The 13,781-nt window shown below is 58.9% G+C and overlaps 1 protein-coding gene across 4 annotated transcripts in view; it reads right to left on the bottom strand.

Annotated features, from left to right (window-relative positions):
* Positions 1-459: 459 nt before the first annotated feature.
* The window catches only part of NADK (NAD kinase), a 32,429-nt gene continuing 19,107 nt past the window's right edge, over positions 460-13,781 (bottom strand). For 2 of the 4 annotated variants that reach the window (XM_025397945.1, XM_025397931.1), the window contains exons 3-12: positions 11,677-11,760; positions 6,806-6,935; positions 6,117-6,225; positions 5,872-5,957; positions 4,991-5,093; positions 3,810-3,964; positions 3,551-3,650; positions 3,318-3,475; positions 2,848-2,930; positions 460-2,327 (exon numbers count right to left, since the gene is read on the bottom strand). In XM_025397945.1, coding sequence (XP_025253730.1) covers positions 2,150-2,327; positions 2,848-2,930; positions 3,318-3,475; positions 3,551-3,650; positions 3,810-3,964; positions 4,991-5,093; positions 5,872-5,957; positions 6,117-6,225; positions 6,806-6,935; positions 11,677-11,760 — 1,186 coding nt within the window. In that variant the 3' untranslated portion in view covers positions 460-2,149. Of the gene's footprint in view, positions 2,328-2,847; positions 2,931-3,317; positions 3,476-3,550; positions 3,651-3,809; positions 3,965-4,990; positions 5,094-5,871; positions 5,958-6,116; positions 6,226-6,805; positions 6,936-8,002; positions 8,940-11,676; positions 11,761-13,781 lie in introns of those variants that run through there. The other 2 variants (XM_025397952.1, XM_025397941.1) reach the window with 2 other exon arrangements.

The following is a 13,781-nucleotide window of genomic DNA, read 5'->3' on the forward strand; positions in this document are numbered from 1 at the left end:
GGAGGACCACATCACTGGAGGGAGGGAGGCCGATGTCGGTGCCCAGGCTGGGCCCAGGGGACAGCAGGTCCTCACCTGGCTTGTGGCTGCCCCTGAGTTAGGCAGCCCGGATGGAGGGTCCCTTCCAGCCCTGCTGGCCCCGGTGATGCAGGGACTCAACTCCCCCTGGTCTCAGTGGCTCTTCCAGGAGAAACACAGCCTGCCCGAGGCACCACCACCCCACGATTTTGAGTCCCTCTGTCTACCCCTCCCCCCGCCAGGGCAGTGCCCCCTTGCCCAGAAGAGCCAGCGGCACTCCCAGCCCCTGGGGCACCACACAGCCCCTTGGGGAGGACGACCTGCCGGCCCCACACTCGGTGGATGGGCATTTCGGGGCCAGGATTTAATGGGGGTGACCCTGCCCAACCCCTCTATGTTGGTTACAAGGCGTCAGAAGAAAGGTGTTATTAACCCAGCTTCTTTTTTACAAGTCTTGTTTATTGAAAGGATCTGAAAATCGTAATAAGGCTTTCAATGACATTTAATAAATTTTCAAGAAATTAATATGAAACATTAAAATTTACGTCAAAAATCCAGAGTTTTCTAGATCATTTCCGTCTCGTGCTGCTTTAGAGCTCAGTTCACACCTTTTTTCTTCAGATGAGTGGCTGGAATTCTGAACACTGCTGTCTTCCGGCCCTGACGCTGGGTGCTGGTCCCTCTCTCCTCCTAAGCCCATGGCTGGGCCTCCCCTGTGCCCAGGGTCACGGCAGACTTAAAAGCCAGGCCCGCTGCCCAGAATCACACTCGGGGTTTTTGGACGCTTAAGTCTGCCGATGCTGAGGTGCCCAGACGAGGGTGAGCGGGGGAGACACGTGCCTCAGAGAACGTGCCCAGGCGGAGCCGGGTGGCTGCGGGAAGCTCACCGGCGGCGGCGAATGTTTTGTGCCGCCTTTTTCTTATCAGTCTCCAGCAGATGAGGACAACTTCATGTGCAAAACTCAGAGCAGTTACTCAAAATACAGACGCCCAGGCAGCAGTAACCAGGACACCAGGCTCTGACCACGGCCTCCACACACCTGTGCCCGTGGAAGAGGCGCGTGCCGGGGTAGCAGCACCCACATGCACCACAGCTGCCAGTGCTTTGCAGGCTGGAGACTCATGGTAGAGGCAGGAGGAGAATCAGCGTGTTGAGTCCCTCGCCGTGTTCGTGTCAAAGATTCTCATTACAGTTGCAAGATAAAAGGGATCACGATCACTAGCCCCGGAAATTCCCATCTCCCGGACCACCAGGATCGCACTGAACAGAATGGTCCCCGAATGGTCCCCGAAGACAGCGTCTTGCAGAACACAAATGTAAACATTTAATGGCAGACGACTCCCTTCCCCCGAAATCTTCACAAAAGTGTGTACAAGAAAAGATGCACATAAGCATTTCAGAAACTTTAAAAGAATCTCTAAAAAGTATATACAGGATTTAAACCCCCTTCCTGGGAGCGGAAGCTACGTGAGGAATGTGTGGGTCGCCAGCGATGCCAGCCCCCTTCCCACTGAGGGTCCCAGACTCGTGGGGCCTCGAGCGGGGAGGGCTGGACAGCAGGGGACGCATCCAACCCTCCCCAGAAACTGCGCAGAACCAAACCACCTTGCCAGCCACCGGCAAGACCAGACTTTTCAACAGCGCCTGCGCCGGGGGTTTCCCTGCAGAAGTTTTGAGGAAAGAGGTGCAGGCCAAGGGGAAAAGCATCGCAGCTCAAGGAAGGTTTTTGGCTGAGACATTTATTTTCAACATTGAAGGACAGGTCGAGTCATTCCGACCCCTCTGAATTTCAATCGACTGATTTGTGGGAAAATATCCTGGCATGGAATTATGGCGGCTGGAGGCTGTGCTCCAGGGACCCCCCATGGGGTCAGTGGGACAGAAGCACTCCCAGCCCATTTCTCACTGCTTCTTTAGAAAAGCAAAAAAAGTCAGACTTAAAATGTTAAAAAAAACAGCTGATCTGGACAAAAGGGCAGACCCAGGCTCTGACCTAGCTACAGGAAGGAAGTGGCCGTGCCATTGAGACAGAGGCGGTCACAGACACACACAGATTGGTCTGTCCCCAGAGGGAGCTTGGAGGGCAGAAAAGAAGACAGCGGAAGGATTCCGGCCTGGACAGGGCTCGACCTAGCCCTCCCCCTCCTCCTCCTCCTCCTCCTCCTCCTCCTCCTCCTCCTCCTCGAAGTGGGCTTGCTTCTTCCGGACGTTCCAGTGCAGGCACTGCGCGAGGCTCTCAAACCAGTCGCTCACGGGGTCCCGCACGCAGATGGAGGGGAGCGGGTAGCATGAGGTAGTGATGCTGATGCTGGGGCGGGAGAGCAGCCGCCTGAGCCAGGGCTTCCAGAAAGGCCCGCCCCAGCCAAGAACCCTCCCTCCCTCCCGGGGAATGGCCGGGACTCTTTTCCTGAGGGGCCAGGCAGCCCCTCCCTGAGGCAGGCTTGAGGGGTGCCCCATGGGTGCTGGGACAGAGCCGCCCCAGGTCCTGGAGGGGACGGTGCAGGGAAATGACAAACTCTGCCCCAGGGCCCTCAGGGGTGAGGTCCCAGGAGGTGGGGGAGGGCAGCCCTCATGCAAGGGCGGGCAGCTGTGCCGGGGGGGGGACACCCTCAGGCCTCTGCTGGGGTCACGCTTGCATGTGCCACCGTATGTGACCTGCTGCCGCCGGCACGGGTGCCCTGACTGTGACACTCTAAGACCCAGGGACTCAGGCCCTGTGGTGCTCTAGGGGACAAGCTGTGTCTACAGGCCAACCCCAAGAGGGCAGGCGCTGCCTGGCTCAGGGAGGAGGTTGGCAGGCAGTGCCCAGCCCGGCCTGCAGCCCATACCTGTCTCCGTGGCGGATCTCTTGTCTCTTCCGTCCATCGAAGGACACCCATGCTGTGTTCCTTGCTTCAGGTGACAGCATGATCTGAGGGTCAAGCAGGGAGAGGGGTGGGCCCCCAGCTGTGGGGAGGACACTTCTAGGCACCCACCCCCGAGTGCTCGCCAGAGGCCGAAGGTTGGGCAGCTCTGACCCTGCGTTGTGGACGGTGGAGTGCGCATCTTACAGGCACTGGCCTAGCTCAGCACCGCCAGAGACCAACAATGGCGGGAAGCCCCTCAGACCAGGGCCCCGGGCACCTGGGTGGACAGATCTCGGGCAGGGCTTGCCTCTGAGGGCGCGGACGGCCCTAGGATGGTGAGGCCATGTCTGAGGCTGGAGCCAGCACGCCAGAGCTGAGCACTAGGTCCGGGCTTTGTGCTGCATGGGGTCAAATGACTCACAAACCGGAAAAGGAGCGTCGTTGGCTCTGACCTTCAGCTCGACCCCTGCGGGGACCACGATGGGCCGGAAGGACAGCGAGTGGGGGCAGATGGGCGTGATCATGATGGCCGGCACGTTGGGGTGGATCATGGAGGCCCCGGCCGCGGCCGCATACGCCGTGCTGCCCGTCGGGGTGGACACGATCACTCCTGACAGGGACAGGCGCAGGCGTCACTCCCGCCCAAGGGACGCTCAGGGCCCCAGGACAGCGCTGCGGGCCTTACCGTCGCCCTGCACCGTGGTGATGAGGTGTCCGTCCAGGTAGACGTCCACGTTGGACAGGTAGGAGGAGGGGCCTCTGTCAATCACCACCTCATTCAGGACCTGGAGGGGATGACAGCATTGCACACTCAGGGCGGTGGGGCCGCACAGCTCACAGACACAGCCGTCTCACCTAGCCAGGCTCTGCGGAAGGCCCTCGCCCCTGGGACCCAAGTCCCCCCACCCCGGGCCCCTCACCGAGGCTGAGGCACCTCCACTCACCTGGTACTGCATGGCCTGCTTCCCGACATCCATGTCCAGGCCCGCAGCCCGTGAGCCATTTTCACCCAGCCCGTTGTGCACCGCTGTCTTCTTCCCCCGGAGCTCCTTCACCACCCTGACCTTCAGCCGGCTCCGGAGAACAACAGCTGCGTTTCCTGAGGTCCGGTGGGAGTCACAGGGCATCAGAGGGCACGGGTCAGAGGGCGTCAGCGGGAGTCAGAGGGCGTCAGCGGGAGTCGGAGGGTGTCGGAGGGAGTCAGAGGACGTCAGAGGGAGTCGGAGGGCGTCGGCGGGAGTCGGAGGGCGTCGGCGGGAGTCAGAGGGCGTCACAGAACGTCGGAGGGCGTCGGAGGGAGTCGCAGGGCGTTGGAGGGAGTCGGAGGGCGTTGGAGGGAGTCGGAGGGCGTTGGAGGGAGTCGGAGGGCGTCACAGAACGTCGGAGGGCGTTGGAGGGAGTCGGAAGGCGTTGGAGGGAGTCAGAGGGCGTTGGAGGAAGTCAGAGGGCGTCAGCGGGAGTCAGGGCGTCAGAGGGCGTGCGTCAGCAAGGCTGGCAGGGTCGGGGCCCAGCCCAGGGAGGCCAGCGGGGTCAGGGTCCCTTTCTGCTCCCAAGTTGACACTTCTGTGCCTTTTGTTTGTTTGTTTGTTTGAGACAGAGTCTCACTCCATCACCCAGGCTGGAGTGCAGTGGTGCGATTTCGGCTCACTGCAACCTCTGCCTCCTGGGTTCAAGTGATTCTCCCACCTCAGCCTCCCAAGTAGCTGGAACTACAGGCACGCATCACCACGCCCGGCTAATTTTTGTATTTGTAGTAGAGACGGGGTTTCACCGTGTTGGCCAGGATGGTCTCATCTCTTGACCTCGTGATCTGCCCGCCTCGGCCACCCACAGTGCTGGGATTACAGGTGTGAGCCACCGCGCCCAGTGGACACTTCTGTGCCTTCTGAGTGAGAATCAGCTCACTTCTGCCCAACAGGCAGGGCAGCTTCAACCTGTGATCTGCTGAAACTTCTCAGTGTTAGTAAAAAAGGTTTGAACCACTCAAGATTTAGAAATCCCTGAATCTAGAAACCTTTCGATGTTTGCTCCATGCATCAATAAATAAAACAAACCCTCCACAACCAAGTGAGACGACAGCCCCAGGATCAGAGCTGCTTGTGGGCTCCAGAACATTCCAACTCACCCTCTATCACCTGAGTAACTTGGGACTGAAAGTTCTCAAAGCTGAACGGGGTCAGGAAGCCCAGGGAGCCCAGGTGGAAGGCCATGACCGGAGGGACGCTGCCCTGTGAGCCGACGGAGAGGTCATTCAGCGCCCAGGCCGTGCACTCCCACACCACCCAACTTTGCACCGGCACCTCAGGAGGGACCCAGCTCTGTGGGGACAGCACCTCTGACCCTCTGCAAGAGGGACTGGCCATGTGGACGAGCAGAGGGGGACGTCCCAGGCCAGGGTGGGCTGGGCCACCAGGGCCAAGGTCGGTGTGGGGAGCTGGTGAGAAACAAAGGTAGCAGAGCTGAGCAGCCCCTGGACGTGGAGGGCAGGGGAGCCAGCGGGGGCGGGTGGGAGGCGGCCTCGGGGTCACAGCCTCGCGCCCCACAGGTGCTAATGGGGAGATGAGGAGAGCGGGGTGGGCTGCGGGCATTTCCGGGTGTCACCAACACAGCGGGCCAAGGGCAGAGCCAGGGTCCCCGCACAGTGTGGCCCTACAGCCCAGGGGGAGAGCCGTGCTGCCGAGAAACCAGGAAGAAGAGCTCGAGGGAGGCCTGGAGGGGATGGGCCAGTACGCAAGGTCATCTCCCAGGACCTGCTGCCCTGCACCACTCCCTCCTGTCCCAGGCGCTCTGGCCACCCCCAGCTGTAGCACTGTGTCCACACTGCCCCTAGCCCCACCATTGCGCCCCACCGGGATGCCACCATGGGAGTCGGTGCTGGCCGCTCTAGATGACTGCTCTCGCATAAAGCTACGGGGTGAAAAGTAATGGAAGCCGTGGTTGCGAGCCCCTCGTTACACAGCACCTAGACTAGAACCTGGTGCGCGTCTGGAAACGTCAGCGCTTCACCTGGAAAAGCGAGGAAGCGTACAGCAGCGTCCCGTCTCCCCCCAGGCAGATGATGAAGTCTATCTGATTGGAAATGTCATCATAATCTAGGAAACACAAAGCAAAACCAAGAAGAGGCTGTCACAGGGCGGCCCCTCCGTGGTACAGTGCGCAGACACCAATGATGAGGGCAACAGTGCCAGAAGCTTCCACTGGGGCAGGGAACTGTGCTGGAGAAACCAAGGACAGAGCTGCCGACAGCCCACCTTCTCGAAAGGTACAGAATTTCTTCTTCACTGCCCCAAAGCTTTCATCGCTGGCGATGGCAGGGTCTTCCAGCACTTTCTTTTCCACATACACGATCATGTTGTTCTCCTGGAAGCAAAGTGCCAACCTGCTCATTCCACCTGCAGACCCCACCCTCCTGCAGGGAGGTTCCCGACTCACGGGCGTTGGAATCAGAGACCTGGCACCGTGGCCTGCATGCCCGCCCCTCCCAAGCTGACGCTGAAGCTTCATCACCAATGCACCAGGATTAAGCAGCAGCACCTTTAAGAGATGATTGGGCGGAGGGGCTCCCTTCTCAGGAACTGACTAAGGCTGTTATTTCGGTTTCCCAGCTCTTTCGTGCCGCGCCCCCCACACCTGCTCTTCTGCAGGGAGGACACGGCAGGAAGGCCCACGCCAGATGCAGCCCCTTGATCTTGGACTTCCCGGCCTCCAGGGCCATGAGCCCATCCGGCCCATTGTTGATCACCCAGTCTGGTGCTTGTCATGGCAGCACACACAAACCCAGACACGTGGGCAGATCCCTGCTCGGTCCCCAGTTCCAGACAAGTAGTCATTTCCCAGCACTTGAGGTGGTTCCCGTGGTCTCACGGGGCAGCGATATGGACGGAGGCCCCCCCACAACTCCGTGTGCACCCCAGACCCCGTTCCCCCCCGCCCCGCGTGCCTCCATGAGGTGCGTGCAGAGCTCCTTGAACGGCTGCAGTAGGCTGGCGTCTCTCATCTTCTTGATGACAAGGACGCTCTTCGGAGACTTGTTCCACGTCAGCCGCTGGCTTGCAGGGTCCTGAATGTGCCTTTAGGGGAGGAGAAAAGAGTTCACACCAGCAGTGATCTCCACCTCGTGGAAAAGGTGTACGACTTAGAAAAGAAAAAACAACTTTAAAAAGGTGTTTTCACCTCCCAGGGAAATGTGCTCAGTGGCCACGGGCAGGGCCGAGGGTCGCACCGGTACCCCCAGCCACCTGGTGCCAGGGGCCTGGCCACAGAGACAGGGTCAGGGGTCAGTAGGGTCCTGAATGACCACCACTCAGCTGCTTGGCCCATCACACGCAGGCTCAGGCCCACGCTCCCCGCCCGGGCACCGCACTGACCCAAGCGCATGCACCGCTGCTGCCCTTCAGAGCCCCCAGCCACTTGCCTGCCTAGCTCCTCAGTGACGCTGGCGGGGCAGAAATGACCACGGAAGCCCATGGCCGGGCCACTCTTTCCTTGGTGCCCTCCTCAGGCCCCCACAAAAACCCAAACCAGCTGATGTGGGGATTCCGTCCCTAGGATCCCCTGCACATGGTTTCTGGCCCCACGTGAGCCCAGGACCCCTCAAGGACCCGCTTCCTGCCCTGCACACAGCTCACTGCATCCCCGCATGAACGGACTTTAACCTCACTCACTCTCACAGTAAAAATCACAGGTTTAAAAGTCCATGGCAGCCCTGAAACAGCCGCCTGCGCTTTGCTGGCTCCGACCCTGACCACTGTGCCCGGTATTTCTCCACAGGCAGGGCCAGCCCCGGTGGGATTCCCATTACCACGTCAGTCACAGAAAGCATCCCAGCCTAGAACCAGAACACCCACCACGGAGCCTGCTCCTGTTCCCAGAAGCCAAGGGAGGGCGCAGCGGGGCTGGACACCGTGGTCAGCGCTTACCACCTGTCCTCAGCCCCACGGGCGAGTTCTTAAACCACCGCGCCGGCCAGCTAGTTCCAAGTTGCCCAACTGAGAAAGCTGCTGCCTGCCATGCCTCTTCCCAGCAGTGACTTCCCCGGGAGTGTGACCGTCCCACTAACAACCCCCAGAACCACAACACAGACGCCAATGGCAGCCACAGGGCCATGGACCTCAGCCCATCGCTCATCAGCACTCACCCTGCACAGGTATTACTGGGAGGCGTGGGGTCACTCATACCATCCCCTGTGAGCTCAGCACCTGTCCCGGGTCACACATGTGGCTTGCGAGGCGGCCCCTGCCTGCTGGGAGCCAGCCGGCATGTCCACAGCATCCAGGCCACGCTTGGCGAACACACGGCTGCCCCATCGGCATGGTCCTGACCGTGCGCCCACACTAGAAGCCTAAGCTCTGCATACTCAAAACTCAAAGCAAAACGCAATTATGATGCGACTTTAAAGTTGTTGTAAAAGCACCTAAGTCAAGAGCTTCCTACACTTATGAAAATCAAACAAAATCAAACAAAACCAAACCCAGTTTCCTCATTGGTCACATGGTCTTCCTGCTTAATCCCTACTGAAAAAAAGTCCTCAGTTCAGCAGCAAAGAGGCCACACTTCAGCTCCCTGCTCCTAACTGAGCCGGGCGGGACCAAGCCCTCTGTTCCCGTGGCCTCAGACCTGGCCAAGTACCCAGCCTCCAGCCTTGCCCAGCACTGCGCCAGCCACTCAGGCTTGCAGAACCGGCTGGGCCACAGGGAAGGTGCCCTCAGGTCACAGTCAGGTGGAAGGGCGTTCCCTCCCAGCCCCCTCCCAGCCCCCAGCCCGCTGCGTCACTCTGCTTGGCTCCGGCCCCAGGGCGTGCAGGTGGCTCACAGTCCTCTGGCCTGGTCAGCCAGCAAAGCCCACGCCCTGCACATGACTCCCCTGCTCTCCTTCCCATGGTCACCACTGACCCAGTGGCCCGGCCTACACCCATTCCAGCCCTGAGGTTCAGCTGAGCCCAGTCAGAGCCACTGGCGGCAGCGTCGTGCACGGGCCTAGGCACCCACCGCTCTGTGTGACCACAAACCAGCGCCTCGCCGTCTTCCTGGATCACCCGCAAAGCAGGACACCAGCCCTTGCAGGCACACAGGGCTGTGGGTGTTGTAGAGAGGGCAGGGGTGGCGTGAAGCCAGCACACCACAGCCTGGCCAGTTCCGACTGAGTGTCTCACACATGGGTGACCACACACACTGTGACACACGGACACTCATGCACCTCCACAACACATGCCAACCAGTTCCCTGGACAACAGAACAGGAAGCGGGTGCCCTCCTCGCCAGCCCCCCACAGGGTCTTGCTCTGGGCTATCAGGGAAGACGTGAGGTCAGATGCCTGGGAAGCCCCACCCTCCATGGCAGGGATGGGAAGCGGGAGGTTAGGATCCCAGAGACACAGAGGCGTGCTCCCATGGGGGGACCGAGAAAGCTGCGTGCCCCTCAATGCTGCCCCACAGCCCCACCGCCTCCCGCTCCTGCTGGGCTGTCTGACCTCGGGCAGCTCGGGGACCACCAAGTACACCCTGCTCTGAGGGCTGAGGCAGAACATGCACCCTTCCGGCGCCCCGGCCCGGCCTGAGGGACTGATGGCTGGTGAAGGCAGTGGCCGAGATGCGAGTGACGAAGGAGCGGCTCTCCCAGGACCAGGAAGTGCAGGGAGGGCACCAGGCAGCGGGGGAGGGGGCCCGGCGGGGTGCCAGGGACAGCAAGCACAGGACGGCAGGATGGGGCCATGGCGGGCCCAGGAGGGCAGTGGAGCACCCTGGATCGCACACGTGGCTGCTGTGCAGGGAAGGGATGGTGAGGCCACGGCAAGCGGTCAGGAGTCTTCACAGCGGAGGGCAGCCGGGCAATAGTGCAGGGGAGCTGTTTGTATATTTTGGGGTCAAAGTGACAGAATCAGAAGATGGACTGGATGGGGGAATGCAAACAGGGGTCAGGTCCCCCGCTTCAGGCATTTGGCAGCGGTGACAGGTCACAGACACTCCAGGAACCGGCGGCACTGAGAGGGCTGGGCCTCAAAAGCACGAGTGCGAGTTACTTCCATCCTAAAGGGGCTGCCCTCAGCGTCCGGAGGCGGCAAGGCCGACCCCATCCCGCCTGGGGCGCGTGCTGCCACGGTGCCCCCAGTTTGCAGAGCAGCTCCTCGGATGGCCCCCCATGGCTCGCCTGGACCTGACCTTCGGTGACGGCCCAGGGCTGGCTGGGGCCTCTGTCCCTACTGTACGCCCCCAGCCTCCACTGCACTGGTGCCTGTCAGCGAAGGGCCATGCAGCGGCCGCCCCCAGTAGCCCAGAAATCGCAATGACACGGCCGCGTTGCGCTTTCTGGTCATCAGTCCCCCAGCAGCCCTTGCAGTGGAGCACTAGGCCCTCCCGCATGGTTCTCCCCTGCAGAAAGTGACGTGTGCACGACTCCGTGAAGGAGGAGGCCCTGAAGAGAGCCCGTTCTGTACAGAGGCCGGAGAGCTGAGGCACCTGTCCTAGAAGCACAGGCTTCTCTGGGGAAGAGGCGATGACGACATCTACCAGGTACAGAATACAACTCTCAGAGCTGGCTGGGTGCTCACTTTTTTTCTTTGGAGACGGTCTTGCTCTGTTGCCCAGGCTGGAACGCACTTTGCATAATCACAGCTCCCTGCAACCTCAACCTCCCAGGCTCAGGTGATCCTCCCACCCCAGCCTCCTCAGCAACTGGACTACAGGTGTGTGCAACCATGCCTGCTACTTTTTGTATTTTTCTTTTTTTGAGTCTGAGTCTTGCTCCGTCACCCAGGCTGGAGTGCAATGGTGCGATCTTCAGCTCACTGCAACCTCTGCCTCCCGGGTTCAAGCAGTTATCTGTCTCAGCCTCCCAAGCAGCTGGAATTACAGGTGCCCGCCACCACGCTTGGCTAATTTTTGTATTTTTAGTAGAGATGGGGTTTCACCATATTGGTCAGGCTGGTCTTGAACTCCTGACCTCGTGATCCGCCCACCTTGGCCTCCCAAAGTGCTGGAATTACAGGTGTGAGCCACCGCGCCTGGCCAATTTTTGTATTTTTTGTAGGGATGGGCTTTCACCATGTTGCCCGGGCTGGTCTCAAACTCCTGGGCCCAAGATCTGCCTGCTTTGGGATCCCACAGTACTGGGACTGCAGGTGTGAGCCACCGTGCCCAGCCCGGATTATAATTCTTTACACATAAAGCCCAGATATCAGATCTATCACTGTTGCGTTTTTCCCATAAGACACTATGATGGGCCTCCAGGCAGAATGTGTTGACAGACTGAACCATCAAACAGCAAACGCAACCCACCCCAGAACTCTCTCTTAGAAACAAAAAAGCAGCCCTGAGTATCTCATACGGACGCCGCGCCCATGGGCTGTGACCCAGTCTCCAGGCTGCCCTGAGTATCTCATGTGGACACCACCGTGCCCACGGGCTATGACCCGGTCTCCAGGCTGCCCTGAGTATCTCACGTGGACACCACCACGCCCACGGGCTGTGACCCGGTCTCCAGGCTGCCCTGAGTATCTCATGTGGACACCACTGCGCCCACGGGCTGTGACCCGGTCTCCAGGCTGCCTGGTGTCTGCCGCCCATGACCCCGGCTTGCCTGCCATCCCCTTTCTCAAAGCCCCTGGAGAAGCCACGGCTAGGGAACCCCCGCTCGGACGCCTGCACTCAGGGGGTTCAGGGAAGACGCCCATGTCGCTTTTTTCTTTTTGTTTAAATGACCTAAACTAAAACATGTACTTCTCAGGTGAAGTGCTAGAATCTTCCTCCACACAGCGATCCCACAACTCCACACACATCCCAAGGACTCCCCCCGACCTATGGTCCCCAGCACTCACATGATGGTCTGGGGGTTCTGCAGCACGCAGGCCTTTGGTCCAAAAGTGGTCACCGGGCATGGCCCATGGAGAGAGCGTGTCCTCCTGTGGGGAGAGGGCAGTGTCAGAGCCTGAAACCAGACATGCAGTGACATACACAGATACAGAGGAAGTTACACGCTAAGGCATACATGCAATTTGAAAGATGCCAACCCCATCTGCCCAGCAGCCACACAACAGCCCTTGGAAGGTTCTGCCCAGGTCCATGGCTGCACTGGAGCGGCACCTGTGAGGAGCACGCATGGCCATGCACCCCTCAGATCACGACCCAAGTCGGGGAGAGCTGCAGCCCAAACAAGGAAAATGACAGGGCCAGGGCCAGGGCCAGCCTGAGATCAGAATTCCTCAGTGTCTCCCCAGGACCCCTCTCTAGATCTGCATTTGGAACTCAAAACCTTAGACAACATCTCTAAATCGTCTAGATTAAAATTCTAGCAAAAATGTTCACTCTGGATTCATGTCAACAGCCAGGCATGGTGGCTCACACCTGTAATCTTAGCACTGTAGGAGGCCGGGCACGGTGGCTCACACCTGTAATCTTAGCACTCTGGGAGGCCGGGCACGGTGGCTCACACCTGTAATCTTAGCACTCTGGGAGGCTGGGCACGGTGGCTCACACCTGTAATCTTAGCACTCTGGGAGGCCAAGGCAGGCGGATCACGTGAGGTCAGGAGTTTGAGAGCAGACTGGCCAACATGGTGAAACCCCCATCCCTACTAAAAAAAGAAAAATTAGCTGGGCGTGGTGGTGCATGCCTGCAGTCCGAGCTACTCAGGAGGCTGAGGCAGGAGAACTGCTTGAACCCAGGAGGTGGTGGTTGCAGAGAGCCGAGATCGAGCTACTGCACTCCAGCCTGGGTGAAAAGAGTGAAACTCTGTGTCTAAATACATAAATGAATGAATGACCCTGGATGAATGGATCAACAACTTTTCTAGTGATTTGAACATGACCAGGTCACAGTCAAATCACCCAGCCAGGGGCTGTGGCAGCTGCGTATGTCCTGGGGAGAATGCTGTCAGGACCCCTGCTCTCATCAGGGTCCAGCGCTGAGGCTGCCCTTGTCCTGGGTGCCCAGGAGCCTCCCAGTCCCATCACACACCCAGAAAACTCGCACACAGCCGGCCAAGCAACGGCCCAACAAAATCCTCAAGTCCCACCGCAGAAGCACGGCTTTCCGCTGCCTCACAGGGTCAGACAACCCCTGAAGAGCCGTTGTGCCACGAGGGCTGTTCCACAGCAGACACAGGCGTGGCCATCAGTGGTCATGGACTTGTTTACCTTGGCCTTTTAAAAATTGTAAAGTACAGGCCGGGCGCAGTGGCTCACGCCTGTAATCCCAGCACTTTGGGAGGCTGAGGCGGGCTGATCACGAGGTCAGGAGATCGAGACCATCCTGGGTAACACGGTGAAACCCCGTCTCTGCTAAAAATACAAAAAAAAATTAGCCGGGTGTGGTGGCGAGTGCCTGTAGTCCCAGCTACTTCGGAGGCTGAGACAGAAGAATGGCGTGAACCCAGGAGGCAGAGCTTGCAGTGAGCCGAGATCACGCCACTGTACTCCAGCCTGGACGATAAGCAAGACTCCATCTCAAAAAAAAAAAAAAGAAAAGAAAAAAAATTGTAAAGTACAGGCCGGGCGCGGTGGCTCACGCCTGTAATCCCAGCACTTTGGGAGGCCGAGACGGGTGGATCACAAGGTCAGGAGATCGAGACCATCCTGGCTAACATGGTGAAACCCCGTCTCTACTAAAAATACAAAAAATTAGCCGGGCGTGGTGGTTCATGCCTGTAATCCCAGCACTTTGGGAGGCTGAGGCAGGAGGATCACTTGAACCCAAGAGGCAGAGGTTGCAGTGAGCCAAGATTACACCACTGCACTCCAGCCTGGGCGACAGAGCAAGACTCCACCTCAAAAAAAAAAAAAAAAAGTACATTACAAAATAAGAACTTTACTTACTTAGGAAATTAAAAGATTATTGTGGAAAACAATGTTTCTCGAAGTGGGTGTTGGGATTTTTTTTTTTTTTTTTTTTTTTTTTTTTTTTTTTTTTTTTTTTTTTTTTTTTT

The sequence above is a fragment of the Theropithecus gelada genome, chromosome 1 (genome assembly GCF_003255815.1).
Source record: "Theropithecus gelada isolate Dixy chromosome 1, Tgel_1.0, whole genome shotgun sequence".
NCBI classification, from domain to species: Eukaryota; Metazoa; Chordata; class Mammalia; order Primates; family Cercopithecidae; genus Theropithecus; species Theropithecus gelada.